Below are 26,655 nucleotides of genomic sequence, written 5' to 3'. Positions count from 1 at the left end.
GACACGAGAGGGAGCAATAGTGCTTAGCAAAGACATATAGTTTACGTTTTTCTTTAATCATTGATAGTAACACACAAAGTTTTCATTTGGAATATGACAACAAAAATAAAACTCATTTCGTGTCAAACGACTTTATTTCTTTGGTTTTTATCCTAAGAACTTACTGGAAATGGTCATAAGAGCAACGAAATATATCACAATACATAGTTAGAATTTCTATACAAGCGTTATGGAAACAAACACGAAATAAATACTTTATAAAATTTATAATAACTAAAGAAACACTTGAGATTCCTAGCTTGACCAGATTGGTGACAAAATGGCTCAAAACGTGCAGCCATATTGACACCAATATACCTGAGCTAGGTAAACAATACAACAGCTCATATTACAGTCAGTTCCTACATTTTCCCAAAACCATTATCTGAACACCTCGTCACATATAATCTGAAACGGTCATAACTTAATATACTTTACTACTACTTTAAATGCAACGAACAGCATGTTTTGTTACATTTAGAGTGAAAAATTAACAAAAATAGCTATGTATGGCCCATAGTACGTATATCAAGACTGTTTATGAATTATGATTTTCAAGAAAAAAGCTACTATGTATATGCCGTTTCAATGTAAATTATCACCTACAATACGAGGACGTTGATTAGATGAGCTGTTTCAACGATTATTAGGAACTGACTACATAAACATGATAATTATTATTCAAGCTAGCTTCACACTATTATTTTAATATTTTGTTTTAATTATCTATTTTTTTAATAAATTTGTATAAGTGTACAGAAGGTAAGGCTGGAGCTAGAATGTTCCATTTACAAGCAATAATTCATGCTCTATAACATTTTCGCGATTATAGCCAATAGTAGTTATATCTTCATACCGAAAATTCATAGTTCAATATATTAGGGTAATGCAAAGCTAGCTTGTCACAAACATATCTGAATAATTTTTAATTTCCATTATTATGGTTAAGAGACGCGCTAACCTTAAGCCTAGATGTTATTTACAAAATCTCCCTTCGGGACCGTTATGTGTATTGTCAGAGACATCGTGCACTATCCAATATTAATTAAGACTGTCAATGGATTTAAATGAGTGTAATAATTCTAGTGTGATAGTCGCGTTAATAAATACTTGATTGCACAAAGGAATACACTAATATTGTCATAATTCGGATTGACACTTTCCCTTTTTAATCTAATACTTTTCTCCCATACAGGTGGATATTTTTTAACACCACCTGGTAGGTAAGAACTAAGTTCTACTCAAACATTTATTTAAAAAAAATGTATTAATCAAGCCAGTAAAAAATTAAGTAAAGGAATTAAAATGAACTCATGTTTCAGTACTTGACAATTTTCCAAGCGGTGTTAAAAATTATTATCTGTCAATTTCCAAATTAATAATCAAATCATAGGATTTGTAGATTTTTTTTAAAATTAACATAACTAGTTCCATTGTAAAAATATAGCGTAATACAAATTAAGCAGGAAAGAAGTCAAACGCCACCATGCCAAGTGTGGTATAACCCTTTACCCATCACAGTAAAAATGGCAGATAACTCAATAGAAAAATCGGTGAGTACCAACTTCAACATAAAATTATTGTTTTGTATTCATAAATCAACGAAATGTCTTTCCACCTGTGACTGAGGGGCGTGTAAAGCTGCTACACCTGGTAAAAGTGTAAAAAATAAGTAAAAGACCCACACACACACACATTTAAGAACATTTTGCATGACAAAAACAAACTTGGAGCCACGTGATCGTATTTGGAACTATAGTGTAGTGTAGTAATTGTAATTATTAAGTCTGATTGTAACGTATTCACGAATACTTGACAGAGATTTTCAATATCGATACAATAATCTTATAAAATCTAGAAAAAAAATGTAACCAGAGGTCGTGAGATCGAATCACAGCTATGCTCCTATGGATATTTCTATGTTCGCAATGAAATCTCGCTCGTACGGTGAAGGAAACCGGCCATAGCCCTTCAAATTGACATGTGTCAGGCACAGGAAGCCAATCACCTACTTGCCTATTAGAATAACAAATGATTACTCAATAAATACAGAAATTCTAGGCCCAGACCTAGAGGTTTTAGCGCCACTGGTTTTTTTAAAATATAAATGCAACAATACTTTTCTCTAGCACTTGCAAGCTATCATTTGTCTGTAATCTATAAAATGCTAAGAATATATTGGAAACCTGTGTTAACGAGACAATTCAGAGAAGTTGCGTTAGTTGGTATCTGTATATCCTTACCGATTTCTGGCTGTGAAGGCGCAGACGGGGGCTGCGCGTGCGCAGAGCGAGATCGGCGACCTCTGCGCCGATTCTGGCGACGGACGGACGCCAGTAGGGGCTGAGTGTCATCTACTGGCTCTACGTCTACCGTACTAGAAAATATAATTTCATTGATTTTTTACTATTTCGTTTATTCAGTACAATAGTTCAGACTAGATTTTATTAGAATACACCCCACATACATACCCTCACTTTCAAACCATCAAAACAAAATAGCCGAAATAGGTATTACTAATTTAATAATTTTTTTTTTTGGATTGAACCTTTTTATTATATACAATTTATGTTATATATAGAATAAAGAAATAAATAATCGCACTTACACTTCACTACTATTAATCTGCGCTTGAGGTGCTTCTACCTGTAAAAACCATTATTTTCATTATTCTTGTTAACTGCGAAATATAAAACATCATCAATATAAACTACATCATAATTTTATCAATAAAATAAATTCGTATTTATTATAAAAGTATTGTTTTAAGCCGCGTAAACCACCGCCATATTCAGATACCTGACAAAATCATACGGTCTGTGCTGAAAGAGAATTGATTTGTCTAGTTAAATTTCTAGATTTAATTAATTCACAAAAATTTTGTAAAATTGTACCTCAGCATTATTGGATTCTTGTTGTCGGGCCCTCAGTCGCGCGATGTACCGCGTTGCTCTCACGAAAGGGTTTTCCCGTTGTTCCTCAAATGTACCACCCTATGTTCATAATATTTCTCAATACAATATTCGCAATCATTAAATTTTGTGACAACTCCACTGTACGAAAGAGTACCTGGGTATCATTTCCCTCCTGGGAGTCTCCCACAAGTGGTTCCGTATCATCCGTATCGGAGTCAGGGTGAGGGCGTCGCCTTTCCCCAGCGGCAAACACGCGCCGCTTACAAACGGGACACACGCGGCGATTTTGAGTTAGCCACGGGTCAATGCACTTGGCGTGGTACGCTGGAATTTTAATTAACTTGATAAATGTACAAATACAGATAAGTAGTACTTAAAATCATGACTTAATTCTTCATACTTAATGAAACACATATGAAGTGGAATTGTTTATCTAAACAGTATAAAAAATAGTGATAAAGCGGCAGCATTCCTGCGAAAACGAACCCGATCTTGGAACATTATATACACCGTGCAATTTCGTTTCAAATAGTCATATTGGTAGATACATAGTGTCTATTTAAAATCGTATAATTTTATTATAGACAAATTATTAAAAAACAACAACAAAACAAAGTAGTATTATTCCGAACTATGTACATATATATATTTAACCTATATATTTATAATTTCGTTTCGTTTAATAATTATTATAATGAAAACAAATGCATTTCTTATTTAATTATTAAGCTGTAAAGCTCGCAAAAGTTTAGTAATATAAATATTAATTCAAAAATTATAAATAATAATTAAATGCGTTTTCATATGACATTTTTTTAATGAGTTGTGGTGTATACACAATGTTTATATAAAGAGACTAGTAGACTCGGCCAAGCTTTGCTGTGGCTAAAGTTTTTGTTATATTACATAGTAGTAAACTATTCAAGGGAAACGGTAGGAGAACACTAGTCATGGGGACCACCATGCTTTTTTGGTGATAATGCCATTAAATTGTAGCTTATGTGAAACGTTGGTAATTTCAACACAGCGCCATCTGTTAGAATTGTGACTGTCAAATAATAAACAAATAATTTGCAATAAAATAATATTACAGGTATAAATTAAGATGTGAGCTATCCTATCTAAGTTAGTTCAAACTGCACACGGAATGCAAATTTGATTGAAATCGGTTAAGTAGTTTAGGAGACCATAGCGGACAAACAACGTGACACGTAATTTATATATATTAAGATATTATATACTCACCATGTGCACAAGGAAGTACTCGTAGCCTCTCCCCTTCCTGATAATCATCAAGGCAAATAGCGCACGTGTCGTAAGGGTCCCCTTTGCTGAACTTGCAAGTAGGAATCTTTTTAAGCGAACGATTCGGAAGACGATGCCGGTTCGCTCGTCGCCGGTCTTTTATACATTTTACTATCTGAAAATTACTATGATTTAAACAAAATTATTCCATGTTAAACTCAGCAAAGGTCTGCTTTGACAACAGCCACAATGCATGGCACTATCTTTAGCCAACTATTTACGATAAATCGGCGGCTTTGGTATGAAATTTCGTGTAAAAAACGTTTCACAAGGAATGCCTTTGTTACAAGGGCGGATCAAGAATTCGTGTAACATGAATTTTTTCAGTTCAAAATATTAATAAGACCACACATACACAAAGTATTCTTATAATGTCCTAGTATAATTATCGGTTTGGATCGTTTTATAGCGAATCTATAAATATCCTCTCCCAAAAGCTATTTTGATACAATATCAATGAAAAATTTGCGATACAGCAATACTCCTAAAAATTTAACTCCTAGTCACAACTAAACCTTTAAATTAGTAACCTATATATAATTTAAAAAAACTTCATAAGAACCTATAATAACTTTAATTAATTTTTGGAAGAAAAAGTGGGGATTTTATCAACGATGGCTAAGCATTTCTTGATTTTCATAAAAGTTGTCATAGAGAAATGGGTTTAATTAAAAATTATAGCCGATAAATATAAAAATAATTACCATAAACACAAGTATGACTATCAAACACAACACGACCACTATCGCAAAGGGCAGAAGTAGGTGTGTGTTGATATTAAACGGAAGATCACCGTTCACCATTATATAGTACCTGAAAATTAAATATAATTATTTCCAACATTAATTAATTTAAAGATAAGTTTAATCATAATGTAATTTCTTACACAAAACAATTTGTTACAAAAAAAATAATGAAGGCTAAAGACAAAAAAATTAAATAACTTTGAAGTAGATAAATAAATCCTTTATCAAATTAATAGAAAGAAAGAAATTTAAAAAGCGTTTTAACTTATAAGCATATAAGAAAAATATAAAAAGTGGTATATTATGTTATGTGTAGGGCAATTACGCATTCAATAAAACATTTAAACTTTAAAGCATAATAATGCGTATTTTACCATCGAAGATTCGATTCGATTTATATGCTTTTAAAATTAAGTTAGCAAAAAATTACTATTTAGGTCTTAAGGAAAAATCAATTTCATCTATGTAGTATACATTCTTAAAGTCTGTTCAGTTCAAAAGTAAAATCCTAATTAAAAGTAAAGCACCTCATAGATAATAGATTATGCAATAATATTAAAATGCTGTGCAACGCTCGAAATCAAAATGACAAATTTATTGTGCAATTTAAAAAAATATTGCATATTCTATGATATTGTCGATTGGTTGGTTGTCAACTGTCACATGCGAATGCTTTAATTAAAAGAAATAATAGACGTGCAGTCTTTGGTTAACGAGTACTAATAATAATAACAATCTAGTGGCGCTACATGGGTTTTAAGTAAGTGTTGGCCTCAGATTGCATCCGTTTCTTTGATAATTTTTATTTCATAGACAAGTAGGTGATCAGCCTTCTGTCTGACACATGTCAAAGTTTGCGCATCGCGGGACACAAACGTAACTGATTTACCAATCTCCCCCCCCGCAGTGATACCTAAAAATCGCTTCTGCGCAGTCAAGGACATTTGTTTAAGATGTTTGCCGGTATCTATAGGTACGCATTTAATTAAAACTTTAACGAATATAAAGTTGATTGTCTATTCCGAGAGACTTTATTTACATGACAGATTTACAACTTAACTACCATATTTAAACATACTTTGCACTATAAGAACTGGCCGACACAGCTGAAATCTAAAGGTCTTGGTGTTTTTTAATTACCCTTACTGAGAACTTAACACTAATAGTATCAACATTATCAACCAAAAGTCCTAACGGAACTGGCAAGTAATATTAAATATCTTAACACTGGCACATATATATCTTTACACGATTTAATATCAATACACGATCATCGCACTCTCTTATAGTCTATGGAGAGTTTAACGATACGGGGCGTTGGCACTTCTGAGAGTCTAGATCCCTCTATTCAAACGTGATTATGTAGTTTTTAATTAATTTAACTGTTTCTTTAACATACAAAAATAAGATTGTTAAAATATTTTACGCGTATGAAATGAAATGGTTTGTATATAAAGGCGCTATTTCGTTCTAGTACAAACACACACAGGTACGAAAGGTATATAACGCAGTGTGAGACCACCGGTGGCAAAAACTCACCGGTTAGTATAATTATACTCTTCGGATAAGATGATCCCAGCTACGTCACTCACGAATACCGAGGGGATATCTATTCCCATGGGATTACTCGCCGACATTGTCTCTGAAAAGTTTATTTTAATATATTTACACTAAAACAAATTTGGTGCCGTAACAGAGCAGTGTTCTGAAAGAACAACTTATAAAATATTACTATAATTATTCGTATAATAGGATTGATTGCAAAGAAAATGTCAAAAAAACAAATGTACAATGTTTGTAGTACCTATACATTACCAAGGATGTAATTTGTGTAATTTTATTAAATTACAGTCATATCGAGTGCATTGTTCGATAAAATGCCGGCACTAGCCCATTATGACTACGAACGAACAATCGTCAAGGTAATAAAAAGTTGTTTACGTAAGGCAAAATAAATACAAATAATTAAAGAAAATAAAGTAGTATAGTATCAGGGATTACTCAGTCAACATCAGCATGGTCAAGCAATGACTATACTGAAAAGTGTTTTAGAGTCGTAATTTTAAATTAAAAAATATATAATTAGGTTTAATAAATTTAAGCAAATAATGTATACGGAGAACGGACGACCTAAATTGTTCCGCGCCTTGTTAATTCTTTACCCTCAAATCTCAAAATAACACACGATAATTGCAAGGGTAATAAAAAAGGTAAATTATCATAATAAAAAAGGTAAATTTGGTCAACCTGGGATGTGATTGCAGGGCTCCATATATTTAAGATAGATGTAATATTACGTTTATGGTATGGAAACTTTTTTTTTCTCTCTTTGTTTGTTGTAATATTTTCGTTTTGTTTTTTGTATTGAATGTATTTTTTAAAACTTTTTAGTTAATAAAGAATGTCACGAAATTAATATGCCCAGGTGGTTGTTTTTCGGTACTTTTAGTGTATTTATAGTGTTTAAGCAATAATAAAAAAAAATATATATAATTTAAGTTTAGAAGTCCTACACATATATAAACACAAATATATAGAAACTTGTTTAAAATATAAACTTACATAGATTTGTCGAGCCATGGTTTTCCCTAACAGATTTTAACGTGTATCATTAAGTGCATGCACTGAAGAACTGTTATCGGAGACTCCGATAGCTCATTACTCGGTTATTTACGTTTATTTATCTATACAATGTTTTATGTAGTGTATAAAATACAATTAATGTGCATCACCTAACATACGTATTAAAAACATGTTTATTTAATTTTTTTTAAAACGGAATGCGAAAAAATGTCCGCCCTTTTTTAAATGACTTCAAATGCTCGAATGACTTTAATAAGGTTTACAATTAAATATTTATTTTAATTTCTGTACAGGCAGTTATGAGTTCCGACTTTTATTTTATAAATAATACCTTCCAATTATATTCCACGTAACCTAGCTGTATATATATGTACATTTGTTGCAACATAGTCAGAGGAATGGCTAGGCTAATTTATTAGTTAAAAAAGAAAATAACATTTACCTAGGTCACTTGAGTTGACATTATGTACTATGACACAGTGGAAGCCAGCCGCCTGCGCATTGCGGACTTTTACTTCGAAACTGCAATTGTATCTGTAAACAAAACAATCAAGAATAAAAGTATATACGTTTTTTATAGTTATGTTATAAGGCACATTGTCCTGTGCACTACTACTTTATTGTACGAGTCTGCTTAGGGAGCGTTCAAGTATTACGTAACGAATTTTGGGGGGGAGGGGGTCCTTTTGTAAAACGTTAAGATGCGGGGCGGGGATTGAATTACGCGTTATTTTTAATATTATTTTCGACTTTCCAGTACTTTACACCACATAATGGTAACTTTTAGGTATAAAGAGGCACTGGGTGGTCACGTAACGTTTTACTATAGTGGATACAGTACCTACTGCACTTGTGTACAGAAAAATGTTACGGCGCGTAACATGGGGGGGGGGGGCAATAATCTCCAAAAATTGTGTGACGTAATACTTGAATGCTCTTACAATAAAAAATTACGCAAGGGCTAATTCAAGATAGGATTTTAAGTTTTAACCTTAAAGGCTACCACCACCTTAGGGGGCGTCTATAAATTACGTGAGGTGTTTAAGGGGGGGAGGGGGTCGAGTCAAATCTCATTTTATCTTAGGTTGGAGAGAGGGGGAGTCTCGGCAAATATCACACAATTTTTTTTCTGATTGAAAAAAAAATTAGGAAAACGGTTGACCCTAAAGGACATCTCTGCAACTTCCCGCTAACTCCATACCTAAACGCTCAACATTTCACTTATTTTGTTTTAGTCGTAAATAAAACCACGAAGCAATTTTTTTTTTTCATTTTACAATAACAATGCGTAAGAAACCCACATTTTGAAAAATCTCACGTGAGATTGGGGGATGGGGTTGATTAAAATCTCACGACATCTCACCAGGGGGGGAGGGAGTCACAGAAAATTAAAAAAAAACACCTCACGTAATTAATGGACGCCCCCTTACCACCTTTAAGCCTGGCATGGCAGGTGTCCCGTCTGCTGGTTTGACCACTGTATCATAAAAATTGTAAAAATTAATTACGTTTTTCAAACTCACCTAGCAACTAGCACAATCCAGTTGCCAGTAAAGTTCTCGTCAATAGGTGGTTTGGTCATGACGCCGCAGCCATTAGCCGGTTCGCCCACCACGAGGAAGCCGCGCAGGCCCTCGTCCGGCAAATCCGGACCGAAACTAGCAGGCATGTCACGGAATTCATCTGCTATCTGTGAATTTGGAGAAATTATTAATTTATTTAAAATTGCTATTATTTACGCAACAAAGGACTTTTTTATCTGAATTTAAAGCTAGACTATAACTTCAAAATAGGAATTCGGGAATAAATTTTAGTTTTTATAATCATGGTTGCTTTAATCAACTTCAATGTAGATCTAGATCTATGAGGAGACTAAATTAAGTCATATGATCAAAATATCATCACTGTAATATCGTATGGTATCGAGGATATTCAGTCAAAATATAAGTAACATCCCCTATTGTTATTCCTCAATAATATTAGTCTATGGCAGGGGTCTCCAAACTACGGCCCGAGGGCCACATCTGGCCCACGGACAGATTTTGTCCGGCCCGCAGAGAGCTAGCATACTGGAAAACTCCTTTTAGAGAACATATTTTTTATAGCAAATTAAATTTAGTTTACTGAAGTATTCTAATTTTATGTTGAATAATTATTAATATGACATCTACATTGGTTTGGTCATGGGCTAACTACTCATAACATTGTTGTAGGCTTATTGTTATTGTTTTTGTGATAAAAACATAACTTATAACAATCATAATGACATGGTTTTGGCCCTTGGAACTTACTGGAGTAATCAGTATGGCCCTAAGGCTGGAAAGTTTGGAGACCCCTGGTCTATGGCATCTGAAGTAAGATTAATATAAGCTCATAAGTAAAATCATAGAATTTGGACACTTACAAGATGCTGAATGCCCATGATGTGCATAACTTTAATAGCATTTACAGCTGTGTGGAATCTCATTTTGTAGGAATTTCGACACTTTACATTATAAACGTTCACTATTTCATCCGATTCCACTTTTACCAGGTCCACGCTCGGTTACGGTATTCATAAAAGTCCTTTGATTGTATCTACGCGAAAACTAGACCTGATTGTTTTTAATTTAAAACATAATTTAATTTATTGCATGTGAAAGTTGGTTTTAACGTTTTATATGAATTTAATACAAGTTCCCTTTTTTTACTAAATGTATTGGTACTCTGCTTCGACTGAACTACCTACTGATGTCTCTTTTTGTGACTGAGGAACTACCCTTAAACAGAAAGGGACGAGTGTATATTTAATGTTCTATAAATGGGAATGTAAAGCTATTGTTTTGGAATAACAATTGATGTATTGTGTATTTGATTGATTTAATTATAAAAATCACATGTCTCTATAGGCATTTACGAATTAATAAGATTAAACCTTAATAAAAAGTAGGTACGTTAACGGGGAAAAATCATTTACAAACCATCTAACAGGTGTTCATGAATAACGGTTTTCGTTTAACATCTGCACGAACTGAACATATGCAATCGAATAGTCAGTGTAATAGACGAGCTACGAGATACTCTATAATCTAGTTCATAACGAACAATCACTGATTCTAAATTAGTTGAAGTGATATAAAGCCGTGATCTCAATAACAGTTAACAGTGTAAATAACACTTGAATGACGATCTATACATTTTAAGATCCTTGAACTTAAAAACCGTTTGTTTGTTCATACTTTATGCAAGCCTGGATAGCGATATGACATTGTCAGATAATGGCTTGCAACTGTATTGTTTATTAAGCATAGTAGCTAGAGATTTTGCGAGCATTTAAATATATGATTTGCTCGTATTTCGTATTGATAGGAATTAATTGCGATTTGCGGATCAATACGACAAAATTTTCTTAATGAATAAAGGTCGTACGTTGCTGCGTTTTTAAGCTAGAGGGGTTTAAATCTGTAAAAAAAATCGCTTGCCCGTGTTTGCTTCTGAGGTCTATAGGTGAAAATCTATAAGGCAAACATCCAGGGTTCTACATTATCACAGGAGGTATATGTTAAAACGTTAAAAAAAACTGTAATTGGGTCCATTTGATTTATTACAACGCCTGAATACAAAAAAAAAATGGCAGAAATTAACCATTACAGTTCGTTGAAGTAGCACGTTTTGCAAATGCGCATTTCGATTTTCAATTATACAAGCGCCTACACATTGAAATCACTCGAATTACTCCAAAAATCCAAATTGGAGTATTTTGGACGCTGACGCTTTACATAGCATTCTTCGTACAAGCGAACGTGCCAGAAAGGGAAAGAACATTTGTGTCTGCCTTATTTATGCAATATAAACAATAGTCTATAGACTATGTATGTGTGTATGTATATGTACAAATGACTAACTATTTTGTGTCACTATCTCCCGGCCTATTAAGAAATGAGTAATGCATTTATTTTATTTATTAATAAATTTTCGTCTTTTCCCGCCCACCCCACAGATCGCCACTTTCTACGATACTGACATACTTCTCGCTTCATCCACTTTCATGACATTCACCATTCATGCTCGTAGGTTATGTGTACTTAACCTGTCCCTTCTCTAGTACGTCCTAGATTTGGGTCCAGGTATGTACGACGGAGCCTACCCGATCTGACCGCACCATCCACTGATGCTACTTGTGGTGACTTGCCGTACTTGACTTCGTGTATGCGGTGATGTTAGTTATTTCGACTATGTATTTGCGTGTTGTTCCCACGAGAATGTAAGTGCGTGCTCCTATTTCACCATGCCTCTTGCTAATAGAGGACAAATATTTGTTTTTAATTTATTTTATTATTATTTATGTCATGTGGAACATGGTGTAATGGTTGCAGCTCCTTACAAACGTTGTGTAAAACAAAAAACTTGGCGATTAAAAAGAGTGGCGGAGAGTTTATTGCCAGTTTTTCACTTCCATTCTACGCCCTTGACTTGAGAACTGGGAGTAAATATAAAATCAGAAACATTTATGTAGGTATATTTCTTTTTTCACGTTCATAAGTGTACATTGTGTTGCCTATATGAATAAATGATTTTTGACTTTGACCTGACTTTGACTAACCTTGTGCATATATGATACTTGTGAGCCGCATCTCATTTATCCTTTCTACATGGCCAAACAACCTAAGCAATCCCTTTCGTACACTAGGTCCTTTTTTATACACACTGTATTATGAGTGATAGAATATCCAAAATAAGTGCAAATTGGTATTAGTATCAGGGCAGAAAAGTCCAAGTACATAACTGGAATCTCGTTTGCTCAAACACACTAATCAGAAGCGCTATATCGCTAAACTTCAAAGGAGATAGAAACATTACAAGCATAAGAGCCCTATAACTTATAATACAAGAGACATTAGATAGTTATTTTATTTATTATTAGTTAAGTTAGCACTACAAAGCTATGAATTATGTTACTTAGACATTGAAACGGAATATTAAGTCCTTCAAATAGTTCAACTGTAATTCCTCCTGTCCCCATCGGACTATAAGCCTAGGGCCGTTAACAATACGAGGATCCGCTCATATAATGTAACTAATTGATTTTTCAGGCATATATATGTTAGAACTAAAAATACAAAATATATTTAGATTTTGTCACTCGTAATTATTTGTAAGACCATTGCCTCATCAATTTATATCAGCTATAATGACGTTAACGGACGCCATTTTCACTTCCGTCGATATTTGTAGTGAATATTAAAAATATAAAAGAGCCGTAAACTGGTAAACTTAGTACATCTAAAAGGCCACAACACTAAACACCAACAGTTAACACCAAATCTTGACTACAATGCAACTATAAGGTGCTCGACAAGTCTTTATTTATCTATTGGAAATATTCCTCTGACAGATAAGATAGACATTCCTATATAAACATTGGGCTAAATTAGTTAAAGAAATCATAATATTTAATTTTGTGTGCAAATAACATAGTAATATGACCACTGAATAGATGAAAACGTTGAATGGGAAAAACTGTTTTTAACGGATTAAAGTTATGTATTATTATAAATTTACAATTATTTAACATAATCTTAAATTTATCCGACGTTTCGCGTGCTTTACAGCGTGCGTGGTCACGGTGAATTCCACGGTAATAATTACGGTGGTAATTTAAAATTATGTTAAATAATTGTAAATTTATAATAATACATAACTTTAATCCGTTAAAAACAGTTTTTTCTTTAAATGTGTAAAGGTTATGTCAATCAAAGACAATATAACGTTGAATGGGCTGTAACATTTTGTACTAATTGACACTTTGATCAGTAAAGGATGATTCACGGTACACCGTGTCGCGACCGGGCCGGGCCCCGGCCGGGACACGGCCACCGTGCGCCGGCCGGGACAGTGGTTTATGTTACACCGGGCTGTTTGGGTGTACGCACGTACGTGTTTGGACGACTATATCTGTTTTTGTCAAAAAAAAACAAAAATTTTTTTAACCTCACTAAGATTTGACGTTGACTGCTCTGCGGGTGCCCGGGCGCCTACGTTCATGTTACGACGTGCCGGGGCCGGACCGTGCCGGAGCCGGGAAACAATACCCACCGACATTACAACGCCGTGCCCCGGCCGGGGCACGGCCGAGCCACGGTCAGGCATGAATTACTTCATACAAAAGTATATCATTAATGTTAGGCCGTGCCCCGGCCGTGCCCCGGCCGGGGCACGGCCCGGTCGAGACACGGTGTAGCGTGAATCAGCCTTAATTCACACCAAAATACAATGTGTAAGGAATTGATAATTTTTCTGCTTTTCAAATAAAATAAGAATAATAACATTTTCATAAACTTTCTCCGTATATCAAGTACCTTAACCACTGAATGGGAGAGACACGCAAGATGTAGATTTTTGGGTTTCCTCAAAATGTTTTCATTCCTTGTGTTAATTGCGAACTTATAAATATCATATTAGCATAACCCCTAAAGGGTTGAAAGGCACTTAATCTCAGGCTAACATTTACATTTATTTATACAAGGCCGATTATAAAATTCACTGAAAGAGTTAGGGTATGGTATGTATTGCCAAATGGATATACTAGTGAAATGAGAAATCATACATTGCCGCTACCGTCAAGGCTGCATTGCAATAGAACGATGCAATATTGTATGATCCATATTTTTATGTTTCACTAAAGAGATAAGTACAGGTTTTATTAAGGGATCTTAGTGTAAGTTTTAGAGAATTAAAGCTTTTAGGAAGACATCACTAGGAAATTGTTAACGAAACACAGTAAGTAAATTTTCAATACATAATGAAAATCAAAATTCAAATTCTAAATAATTAAAAACAAAATTGAATAGCCCCCTTCAACAATCAAATTGCCCCCCTGTGGGGCATGGGCACGTTGGGAAACACTGCACTAGTCACAAACACAAGTCTCGAATCGACTAATGTCACATTTAAGAGCTAGTTCGTTTTAGAAAAATATTTTTGAAACGACATGAGAAAAGTCAAAGGCTCACTTGTTTAGATTTAATTGAATCATGTGTTTGGCTTTAAGGCCGATTTACATTATCTTAGTGTTTAGGAGAGTGCTTTAGTACAACTTGAAAGGCAAGTTCTTTAGCGTAGCGTTTACTAAAGCAAGTAGCGTTTACATGTTTCAACTAAAGTACTATCCTAAAGCACTCTCCTAAACACTAATGATAATGTAAATCGGCCTTTAGATTTAATTGAATACGAAATAATATTTTGCTATTCAATATTAAAAATGTGTATACTTGCTATGCTTAAAAGGTACATGCAACCAAATACGGCGCAAAACTAAAAACATTATTTGACGGAACTCTATTTTAAGTACATTAATAATACATATATGTATACACTTTTTTTAATATAACCTGGTACCATTTAATTCTTTTGTTCTCCATCTACCGATTACATTTCTGCCTACAATATATTTTCTTAAATATGCTTTGCGATAATCATGCGACGTCCATAATAATAGATGTAATTAAATATTTTTTAAAATGCCTTGAAACTGACTCCATTGACATTTCAACCTTTACATATTCCCTTTTAAAGACCCTTCGTGTTATACACAGAATGAAGCTCGGCTTAATGACTACGTTAATACTTAGATAATAGGATTATGTGGGGTTTTCTATATGCCCCACTTTTTGTACATTTTCTGAAGTAGGCGCCGGTATACTTGATTGTTTTTTTTTTTTATAATACAGGGGGCAAACGGGCAGGGGGCTCACCTGATGATAAGTGATACCGCCGCCCATGGACACTCTCAATGCCAGAGGGCTCGCGAGTGCGTTGCCGGCCTTTCAGGAATCGGTACGCTCTTTTCTTTTATATTGGTGACTATTTTAATATTATAATATACACAGATTTTAAGATAGTTTTAAGTATTTATATTAGGTCCTTACATATGAAAGCGTCTTGTATGAGAGGAACAAAAAATAGTTTTTTTTTTAAATAGAATATATTTAATTAAGTATATTATACCATTGCTATTTATGCACTTTTGCCAACTTATAGGTAGTTCATTGACCCCTTTTATTAAAAAAACAGAATGGTTTTTTAGTAAATAAATTTTATTTAAAAAGAAATCTATTTTTTGTTCCTCCCATACAAAACGCCAATTTCATAATGTAAGGACCTAATATTTAGTTATATATCGGGAACACGGTCAAAAGTTTTCATAGAAAAATATATCGTAAATTTGTCTATTATTATAGATATTCGATTTTATGTATCGTGCTGGATAAGGGAAAATTTTCGTCGGAATATTTTGTTATTTTTACCTGTTGTTTGTTATCTGTGCGTGTACTTTATATTTAGTGTAGTCTTAAGTTCTGTATTGTATATTTAGATTTCTAACGCCGCGCCGGGTGGTGTGGATGAAACTGCTTTAGACAAAGACCACCCATTTACACCCTTTGTAATTTTTTTCTCGCGTCTTGTGATATTATGTTAATAAAGTGTTGTTTTTCTTCATTTTTGGTCTTATAATTTAAAAAATTTACTTACCGTATGCGGTACATCCTGGGTATAGACAATAAGATTTCCTTTGACATAGGTAAGAAAGCCTAAAAGGCCTAGGAGGCAGGTGTTGATTGACGGCTGCATTTTTACTGCATTACCGCTTAACTGCAAGGTGAGTTGCTAAGGATTCTTCTTTGTTGATACTGTCTCATTGTTCTATGCACTGTAACAATTTTAGGTAAACTTTATCAAAGTTATTCTATTTGTGACTGTTGTATACTTTATTACTCTATGGCTCAGATATCTAAACTCCCTCTATGTAAACTTCAATTCTGGAGCAAAAATTGATATTGCCTCATGCACAGGGGGCTTACAAGACAGCACTTTATAATATACCAATGAAGAAATGACTCTTATAGAGTAGGGATTACATTTTTGCAGGTTTCACATCAATTGGCTGAGTCTCCAGTTTTAAGCATCAGTAAAGGTAATTTATACCCGACTAGAAATCCAACACAAAACTTGCAATTCCATGTGAACTTGCATGCAAAATAGAAAAAATATAAGCAATATATGAATAATTAATTATGTAAATAGTCTAAGGATACTGGTTTAAAAATATCTTTTCTACTTTATTCCATATTTTTAAAGGTTAAGTTCATTCTTAATACCAAACAGTATTATTGTCATCGTTTTATTATCAGATAAGCTTGACAACTGATAAGATCTTGCTAATGAGTTGAGAAAATGCACCAGATGTGGTGTTTGTTTTTGATAGACTTCGCTGAATTTTGCATAGAACTTATTGTCTATAATTTTGACTAACTCTGAATAGAATAAAGATATGTCCATAGAATTGTTTACGGTACTGTCAAAGAGAGAAGATTTACTTTTTATTACGTATACAAAAAACAATTGATGTTTTGAGTCTTTTAACCTTGTCCAGTAAATACATATATGTATTTCCTTGGGGGATATTTCTACACAAGCAAAGTCATGGACAGTTAATACTTATATAATGAAAGCAAAAACTGTATTTGATTCAGAAAGAAGTTCAACCTGTGTAAGTACCCATTCTTTGTCAACTATATGGTTATTCGCAAAGAAGTAGTGAAAATAAGGACAAGATAATTACAAAAATCTTGTTTACTTTAACAACAAATTTTTATAACAGTGATAAAAACATAATTTTGCATGTTTTATTGGTGTTAATCAACTGAGTGTTAATATGTAGTAATAAAAGCTGTAATAACAACTTCATTAAACAAATGAGTAGTCAAATATTGTATACAACAATTTTTTTACAGTATTTATGTATGACATACAAGGTAAAATCTTTAATATATTTAGTTATTATGTTTTATCTTTGTATGTATAATAGATATTATAAATTATTTAAGCCAAAATGTTTTTAATAATTAAATATAGGTTTATATTGATTGTAATTAAAATAAACTTCACATAAATTACATTGATCAAATATTAGTGCCAATTAATACGAAATTGGCCCAAAGATTTAATTTATAAGTCTGACCTATATTTATTGTTAACCTTTTAAGGAACAGTATAATACCTACTGAGTAGGTATTTATTTTTATTTAGTGGGCTCACAGAATACCCATTACATCAATCATTTATACCATTTCATTTACAGATTTGTCCAGCAGTATTGCAGAATTAGATAATACCATTTATTATAAGCATGAGTAAAATAATCACAGGAGCTTTACAGGCTTCCCTTTCTAGGTCTTTGTGTTTATCCCTGACCGAGGCAAAGGTTACTAGTACCTTGCATTCTAGACAGGATTAGTATCAATGTTACATACTAACCACATTATACTAAAAACCTTACATATTGTAAGCCGGCATAAGGATGTAACACATATTTTTGCAATTATCAATAACTAGCAGCAGCCCACAACATTGTTAATGTAGAACTTTATGGCACTGACATGGTTTTCATTTTATAATAATAGGGAAAATAAGTGATAAGTCTAAGGAAGTAAAAACTAAACAGGAATCTATTTAAAAAAGAAGTCACCTGAAAAGTGAAATACACACTTAATAAACATTTAACTAATATTATATTTATATCCAACTAAGAAATACTATTTGCAATAATTCTAAAAATATGAATGTATTTAGGACATGAGTTGAAGTAATAAATGTTAGTCTTTTTAACACACTTATGTTACTTTGAAGTAAACAAAATCAGTACTGAGATGAACAAAGACCAATTAAAAATGAATAATACATACCTACATCCACTGTGCACTATACAATATGTTTGAGGCAATAAGTTTAATGTGAAATGAAGCAGGCACAATTAATATGTGTATTCTTCATTACGCATGACTAGCCCTGTGTTAAATAATCAACAGCAGCATTTCATAAACATTGTATTTGTAGACTACACTACACATATCAAAACATCTTTAAGCACAGAGATAAAGATTGCCTGGGATCGGTCGTATAATATTCAATGGTATAAAAACGTGTTTTGCGAGTGATAACAAAGCAGTTAATAACACAACAATCTAATGTTACTGCGACTTAAACGTCGCAACGAATGAAGTAACTATCTAATATAGGACACCGAGGCTAGCTCTAATCTAATTTAACAATGCAACAGACACAACATCAACGAATCACGTGTATAAAGCAAAAATAAAATTATCGTGATATTAAAATGACCACTTTTCATGGTCCTCCATTATTTATGCAGTACTAAAAAAACAATAATTGAGACTTACTATAACTTTGATTAAAAGGCTCACTTTTGTATATATAACAACGAATTTTTTTTGCAAAAGTATAAGGTTTTTAAGAGTAATTAAATAATTAAAACACAAAGTTTTAATTGCGACTAATCAGTGATCACTCAAGACTCATCGCCAGAAAATTGTGTCAAACTCAATTTCAAAATGAATTATCAAGTGTCACTTGTTGATTGTCAAAATATGTCAAGTGATATAATTTGGCGCTACCGTAGACAGAGTATAGAACTAGATGAGCTTCTAAAATAACAATCTTAACTAAAGAGAGAAGGCATTAACGTGAAATACTTAAGTCCGAGCGAAACAGAGTATCAGTTTTTCTGTCTCTATTTACGTATCGGGTTTTATTTGTTTACCACCGAGCCCTTGGTGGTAAACATGTTTTCACTGATTACTGATAAATCTGCGAAACCCAAGTCAAACCCATATTTTAAGACATTATTCTTATAAGAGGTGTATTTAAAGTGTCAGGCATCGTGAATTGTTGCATAATTGGCTGTAAAAGCTATAGTGAACGTAAACAACTAAACATAACCTTTCATCGGTAAGTAGCTTATTTTGTTACAGATCAGTAACTTTGTTCAAGAATTATTCATTCGAATGAATATTTTGGTCAATAATAAGCAATCTTCAATGAATTAAAACTGTAAATACGACAATTCCAAACATATTTTTCAGTGCTAACCGACTAAATTGCGAATCATGTTACCTACGTCAGGTAGTTGCCACACTTCATGTCCTTTGTAAATAGTTGGATTATAACTCGTTGGGGCTACCAGCACTTGAATAAATTTTCCATTTTTTTCAGTTTTCCGAATGAACCGTATTTAAATAATAAATGGACTGAGGGTACGGGTAGATTAAACTGGCATCCAACTCAAAACGCCCGGATATGCTCAAGACACTTTGAAATGAATTGTTTTCAAAAGAAAAAAAATAAAACGTTTTACAACCACGTGCGATAACTCTAACGCGCATTGGCCGCACCTATATTAAGTCATCGTGTGTTAGGTTTATTTCGTTACGGAATTTCTTGATTTGGTAGCCGTGCCCGTCAAAGCCCGCAATAAAATCTATGCAATAGCTTAAAACAATATTTTTATGGGGTATTTCTTATGGTAAAAATTACCCCACAAAATAGGGAATTTTTTTCTCATTGCAATATTAGTGGCATTTAGATATACATTATGAAGTTATGTCGATCATTCGCTATCTCACACGCTGTACGCCTGCCTTGCCTTGCTGCTCTGCAATTGCCTTGTGATAAAATTTAACAATAATAACATTCGGAGTCGGGGAGCATGAAATAATTCACCTTTTATTTAAAATCGTTTATTCACTCACACACACACTACGAAAATACTAACTTAATACGTTGACATTTATTTGGCTCTTATGCTCTATCAAAAAGATAATACATATATCCAGCTCCGGATAAGTGATAACTACTGCTTTTTCGCGAAGAATTCGAATAAGAAGTCTCTGAACTCTTAGGTTCGTTTTTGCAGAAGGAATTTGGAAAATTCTACTGATTTAAAACCTTGGAAATTAATTAGGGACGTCAATGGTTACTGTTTAGTATTTTACCATTTAGCGATTTGTATAAGAATGTGACACCGGATAGAGATCTCCGATCGTATAGTAACATCATTTTAAATTTCCTAAGTCGCTGATGGTACGGGTGCCTATGAGAAACTCCGGTACTAATGAATGCAAGGTGTCTAGTAGGTAAATACTTTAAATGCGTTGCGAATGCATCGCATGTAATGGATTTTATATAATGCTACCGTATTCAATATGACTGCAGTAGAGCGTTATACAAAATTGTTTTAGTTTTACAGCCAAAACAATCTGTATTCCGTTTAAGAAAAAACAAACAAAGAATGTTGTATTTCATAAAGCATTAGGTACAATAATAAACACTTTGTTTCTTAAATATTTCCAATTCGAAATCAATATTCATAGTTAAGAGAGGACAACGTCTGTTGGGTCCGCTAGTCTATCTATATATATATATAATGAAAATGGTCTTCGTTTGAGGCTCAATCACGCCTAAACCACTGATCGTATCAACATGAAACTACCACCATTCGATGCGATTTTTCCTAGATGGTTTATGGCTATTTATTTTTTTAATTCCAACGTTCCTTCATTTTTTTATTTCTGTTTTACTTTTATGAAAATTTTTCCCGCTAATAAAAACAAAAGAGGCTTCCTAGAACCGCAAAACGTCAACATCTGTTAAAAACTCGATTTTCGAAATATTTCAATTTTCTTAGTGGGAAGTTAAAAAGAAGAATAATAAAAATATGAAAAAAAATAAAATAATGAAACATAAAATTTATTTTAATTCGTCCAGCAAAGCGGGCGCGAAACGGCTAGTTTATTATAAAAGCACTTGTTTATACTGAGAACCGATTAATAGGCACCAATCTTTTATTCCATTAACATCAGTTCGAACAAGAGCAACCACTGTGAGAAAAAAATATTAAACTAGATAAGGGAGGTAAGTTAGTAAGTACATAATTCGATGGCCCCAACGAATAAACGTGCAAGAGCTCTTACCCAAAAAAAATTTTTTCGTATTCTTCGTTTTAATGGCCTATCATACACCTATATAATTTTTTTTAAATATTTTAGACTTAAAATAAGGCTTTTAGAGCACAATATTCGTTTATTGTAGGGAAAAAATATATCTTCATATCATCATGAATAACAAAACATGCGCCTATTACATATTATTTGTTTCTTGGAGTACACAAGAATAAACGTGTTAAATCAATCTGCCGCTCGTGCCTATCCTCTCCTTTCGACAATAATTACTCTTACACGATTATTCGTGTAAAAACGGAAGCAACTTTTACTAGTACAATGCTAGGTTCAAGCACTAAAATTCTTCGCTCATGAATTTCAAGTTATTATTAGTAACCGCTTAGTATACGGATACTTTTCCGATCGTGTCTATTGCAATAGCGCGTTAGTATAGAAGGGGTGAAGCGGGGGCGGGGTATGTGAGCCACGCCGACTGTTTTATACATTAATAAGGATTACGATCTAAGAAGTATTTCCGATTTAGATGGTGTTTTACAAAGTATTTAAACACAAAATATATTACAGGATGTTGTAACTACAGAATCGGAGGAAAGACCCGAAACTCCTAATATTTTATGGAAAGATAAGAAAACACAAAATTCTTAAAAATTCTGGTAAAAGTTATGAAAGTGCTAGAACTAATAAACAAAACGCAGAAAACTCTATTGGACCTCCATGCAACTGCAAATTGAAATGTTACGAAAAGATACATCAAAATATGAGGAGTAACATTTTTCTGAGTTTTTGGGCTGTCCCCGATAGCATGAGAGACAGTGGGATTTTATTAACCGACATGTTAAGAAAGATAACGTCAAAAAGATTACAGTTGAACGTAAAAATAATCGTACTCAAACATATCAACTACTCGATGATACTAATCCCATGATTAAAGTTTGTAAAATTACTTGTGTTTTTAAATACATTATCCATTACACAGCAAGTAGTATACACAGCTATGGATAAATTGGGAGATGACAACTATTTAAAAGACTACAGAGAAACTCATAAGAACAGGCCAAGAAGAATGTCAGAAGAGACTTATAATCGACCATGTAAATTTATTTGAAAGAGTTGAATCACACAATACTCGTAAAGATAGCCAAAAGCAATATCTGTGTGAAACTTTGAATATCTCAAAAATGCACCGACTATATTTGGAATGGATAACAACCAGTACAATTAAACATGCAAAGCAACTAAACGCCAATATGAAATAATCTTTAATACAAAGTTTAACCTATCCTTCCACAAACCTAAAAAAGATTTATGTGAGATATGTTCAATTTACCAAACTTCTGATGACGATAGGAAAAACAATTAAAAGCTGATTATGAAAGAAAAGCAATTAGTCAGGCAATTAAAGGAACAAGAAAAAGAAACTTTTTGTTCAGGTGACAGTGTTATAGCATGTTTTGATCTGGAAAAAGTGTTGAATATCCCCCAAAGTGAAGTAGGCACATTTCATTATAAACGAAAGTCCTGTATACAATTTCACGATCTATAATATCATAGAGAAGAAAGGTTACTGCTATGGAACACGAGGAAGCAGCTTCATGGCATTTACAAGTACATATGGGTATCTAGGGGTAAAATACTAGTTAGAAAAAGTGAAGGTGAAAAGTCAATATGCATTCGTAATGAAAGTGAAATCGTGGACTTACTTAACAAAAACTAAGTATTTTTTATTAACTACCTTATAACTGGTGTTTAACTATTTTTATTAAATTCAACGATTCATTTCATTTAGACTTAATAACTGATGATGAATCTATTAATTATGTATGTACTGATAGCATAGATAATTGGATAAGTCAATGTATCTACAAAAAAGAACTCTGTATTATTCACGTAAATATTCGTTCTATAAAAAAACATTTTTCAGAACTTTTAGTAGTGCTTAACAACCATCTAAGTTATATAGATATATTAGTAATAACCGAACCTAATATCAATTATTCATTGTTAACATTTTATAGTATTCCTGGATTTGATGTAAATGCACACACTCGTTGTGGGCGAAGAGGTGGAGGAGTGCTGGTTTACTCTCGCGCGGGGTTGTGCGCGCGGCTTAGCCAGAAACCTAGCCTTGTGAACGGCGAGCGTACGGCCGAGTTTGTTTCCATTGTTTGCAACTGGCAAAGTGAGCAATTACAAGTTATTTCAATATATCGTCCACCAAGATACAATAATCAGAATAAAATCCAAGAATTTTTAACATTCTTAGAAAAACTTTTACAATCATTATCTACTAGTGACAAAGTAATTATATGCGGGGATATAAACATAAATTTGTTAAAAGATACCGATAAATATGTAAAATGTTATGAAGATTTATTAGCCGAACACGGTTTTACAAAATGTATCAAAGACGTGACGAGAAGGGAAATTTTAATGGGTAATGTAGTCGAATCATGTTTAGATCATATATTTATTAAATCATCCTCAGCATTAATCGATTCTGCAGTCATAAAACATAAAATATCTGACCATTATTTGGTCGCGGCATCTGTACAATGGAAACAGACCCCCAATGTAGCTCACTCGGGCGAGGTGTGTGAATCACGCGCTGCCCCTGCCATTACCTCGGCCCAGCGCTACCGCCGTGTGCTTGACAATAGATTAGTCAGAGAAAAATTATTAGAAACCAACTTCGATCATCTCTTAAATATTGAATGCCCATTTAAATTATATGACGAGTTATCTACTTTATTTAGAGACATATACAACCAATGTTATAAAGTAAAAAATATGACTGGTAACAGGGATTCTAGAAATGAAAAGTATTGGTTAAACAATAGCTTAAAAAATATGGTTATTGAAAAAGATAGATTATTCAAAATATGGTCTAGTGATCCAAAGAATATGGTAAAAAGACTAACTTATACTAGGTACAGGAACAAATGTCAAAAGGCAATTTTTAAATGTAACGTAGAACATGATAAAAAAACAATTTCAAATTGTAATAATAATATAAAAAAAGTTTGGGATAAAATTAATGAATTATTGGGTAAAAATAAGCAGTCTTTGGATAATCTAATCTTAAATAACATAACTAAACAAGGTGGCACGCAGGCAGTCTGTAATGATTTTGCTGATACATTCTCAAAGGAAATTGATCAAATAAAGCACTCCTGTGATGAAAAATGGCTGGAAAGGAAGACTTATGTTAAATTATCGAATGTGTGTATGAGATGGCAACCGGTCGATGGCAAGGATATAAAACTAATAATTGATAAAATGAACAAAAATAAATCACCGGGCAGTGATCTTATACGCATGTCTGACTTAAAAATAATTGTTGACAAGATTAGCCCTGTATTATCTAATCTGATAAATCTATCTGTAAAATATCACAAATTTCCACAAAAATTAAAGGAAGCAATCGTTCGTCCGGTCTATAAGAGAGGCGATCGTAAAGTTTTTTCGAACTATAGACCAATAGCTATACTATCAAGTATTGACAAAATTATGGAAAAATGTGTTGTCAATCAAATTGGAACTTTTTTACAAAAAAATAATATCTTAACGGAATGTCAACATGGCTTCCAGAAAAATAAAAGCACCAACACCTTATTATCAAATTTTACAGACGAAATTAATGCACATTTGGAAAATAAAAAAATTATTGTAGCTATTTTTTATGATTTTAAGAAGGCTTTTGATACCTTAAATACTGAGACCCTCTTAAATGGAATGGAGGAGTGCGGCCTGGGGCAGCCGTTGAACCCGTGGTTCAGGGACTGTCTCACGGCGCGCTCTTACCGTGTGAAAGTCGGCGACGCATTCAGTGAGGAGAAACAAGTAAACTGCGGCGTCCCCCAGGGTTCTGGGTGTGGGCCAGTGTGCTACCTGATGTATGTAAATAGCCTCTGTGAAGTATTACGTCACTGCTCGGCCCACATGTTTGCTGATGACCTTTGTACTCTCAGCGCTAGTACCGACCTCTCGGAGATGTGTCGCCGGGTTCAAGAGGATGTGGATGCGGTAGTTAAATGGTCACATGATAACGGCATCATATTAAACGCTGACAAAACAAAGATGATAATTATTCACTCCCCGTATTTAAGTTCTATTGATAATCCACCTCCTCTTTTTGCGCACGGCTTTGATTGCTTTCATAACAACAAAATTAACTGTACGTGTAAACCTATCGAAAAAGTTAATTGTGTAAATTATCTAGGAGTAAAAATAGATACGTCTTTTTCTTGGGATTCCCATATAGAATTTTTGTGTAGAAAACTAAGAATTTTATTAGAAAAGTTTTACCATTTACGTACTAAAGTCTCATTGCCCATACTAAAATATTTATATTTTGCACTTGTGGATTCCATAATAGGTTACGCTCTTGACTGCTATGGGTTAACATTTAAAACATACATTGATAAAGTAGAATCATTACAAATAAGATTTTTAAAATTACTAGTAAATAAAAAGACAAGGAATCAATGTAAAGGAGATTATTATAAACTATTCAAAATATGTAAAATTTTACCGGCTAGCCTGAAACATAGATTCCTTGTACTTGTAAATAACCATGGTAAGCAGGATCGTTTTACTAGTTTGGTGCATCATATAACTGACACAAGGTCAATGTCCAAAGGTAAATTTGAAATACCCATGGTGCAAAATTATTATGGAGATAGAACGTTGAAGAAGCGGATTCCATACTTGCTCAATAGTTTACCCGAGGACATAAGACGTGAGACTTCATTGGATAAATTTAGAGGTTTATTAAAAAACCATTTGTTAAATATGCTGTAACCTATAAGTAAATTAAGTGTATTAGTATTAGTTGTAGTAGCAGTGTTAGTAATTTAGTGATTTAGAAGTTATGTTTATTTAAGGCGAGTCACCTGCAGTCAAACTGCGTAAGCAGTTTTGTGGGGCATGGTTTGATTTAAGGTGTAACTTTTTTGTGAATAAATATATTTAAAATAAAAAAAAAAAAAAAAAAAATGTCTGGCACTGTCAGATTGCGAAAAGGGGTGCGATAGAAGTAGCAAGTTGTGTTTGGTCATTTATCCAGGTACACGTCGAATTAGGAATAAAAAATATATCCTTTTATTCTGATTCATATGCAGGGCAAAATCGTAATCGTTTCGTATTCGCCATGTTTTCTTTAGCGGCGAAGAAATTTAACATAAAAATTACTCATAGGTTTTTGGAGAAAGGTCATTCTGAAAAGCGTACCGATTCCTGAAAGGCCGGCAACGCACTCGCGAGCCCTCTGGC

At 33.3% G+C, this 26,655-nt stretch overlaps 2 protein-coding genes across 3 annotated transcripts; one reads left to right on the top strand and one right to left on the bottom strand.

The window, feature by feature from the left end:
* Positions 1 to 1,298: 1,298 nt before the first annotated feature.
* Positions 1,299 to 18,967, bottom strand: LOC125050962 (E3 ubiquitin-protein ligase RNF13). Of its 2 annotated transcripts, none has more exons than XM_047651061.1 (12): positions 18,808 to 18,967; positions 16,100 to 16,277; positions 9,112 to 9,278; positions 8,031 to 8,122; positions 6,545 to 6,647; positions 4,964 to 5,072; positions 4,200 to 4,374; positions 3,109 to 3,278; positions 2,934 to 3,032; positions 2,648 to 2,685; positions 2,283 to 2,416; positions 1,299 to 1,689 (listed from the first exon to the last, which is right to left on the bottom strand). In XM_047651061.1, the coding sequence occupies exons 2-12, from the start codon at positions 16,196 to 16,198 to the stop codon at positions 1,631 to 1,633; spliced, it is 1,245 nt and encodes a 414-aa protein (XP_047507017.1). In that variant the 5' UTR covers positions 16,199 to 16,277; positions 18,808 to 18,967; the 3' UTR covers positions 1,299 to 1,630. The 2 variants fall into 2 exon arrangements, with proteins under 2 accessions (XP_047507017.1, XP_047507018.1); XM_047651062.1 differs by lacking the exon at positions 18,808 to 18,967 and adding an exon at positions 18,313 to 18,634.
* Positions 18,968 to 22,954: 3,987 nt separating this feature from the next.
* LOC125051241 lies at positions 22,955 to 26,357 on the top strand. Its single transcript, XM_047651454.1, has one exon. The coding sequence runs from the start codon at positions 23,815 to 23,817 to the stop codon at positions 26,182 to 26,184; it is 2,370 nt and encodes a 789-aa protein (XP_047507410.1). The 5' UTR covers positions 22,955 to 23,814; the 3' UTR covers positions 26,185 to 26,357.
* Positions 26,358 to 26,655: the final 298 nt, after the last annotated feature.

Source organism: Pieris napi, chromosome 7 (genome assembly GCF_905475465.1).
Source record: "Pieris napi chromosome 7, ilPieNapi1.2, whole genome shotgun sequence".
Classification (NCBI taxonomy): domain Eukaryota; kingdom Metazoa; phylum Arthropoda; class Insecta; order Lepidoptera; family Pieridae; genus Pieris; species Pieris napi.
The sequence above is the reverse complement of the archived record's forward strand: the minus strand, read 5'-3'. Positions and strand labels throughout refer to the sequence as shown.

Bases quoted from the DNA above. Each gene is read 5' to 3' on its own strand.
- LOC125050962 (XM_047651061.1), bottom strand. From the start codon at position 16,198: ATGCAGCCGTCAATCAACACCTGCCTCCTAGGCCTTTTAGGCTTTCTT. The intron at 9,279-16,099 runs GTAAGTAAATTT...CCAAATTCACAG, and splicing joins CCCAGGATGTACCGCATACG to ATAGCAGATGAATTCCGTGA. The intron at 2,417-2,647 runs GTAAGTGCGATT...TATATTTTCTAG, and splicing joins CAGATTAATAGTAGTGAAGT to TACGGTAGACGTAGAGCCAG.
- LOC125051241 (XM_047651454.1), top strand. From the start codon at position 23,815: ATGGGTAATGTAGTCGAATCATGTTTAGATCATATATTTATTAAATCA.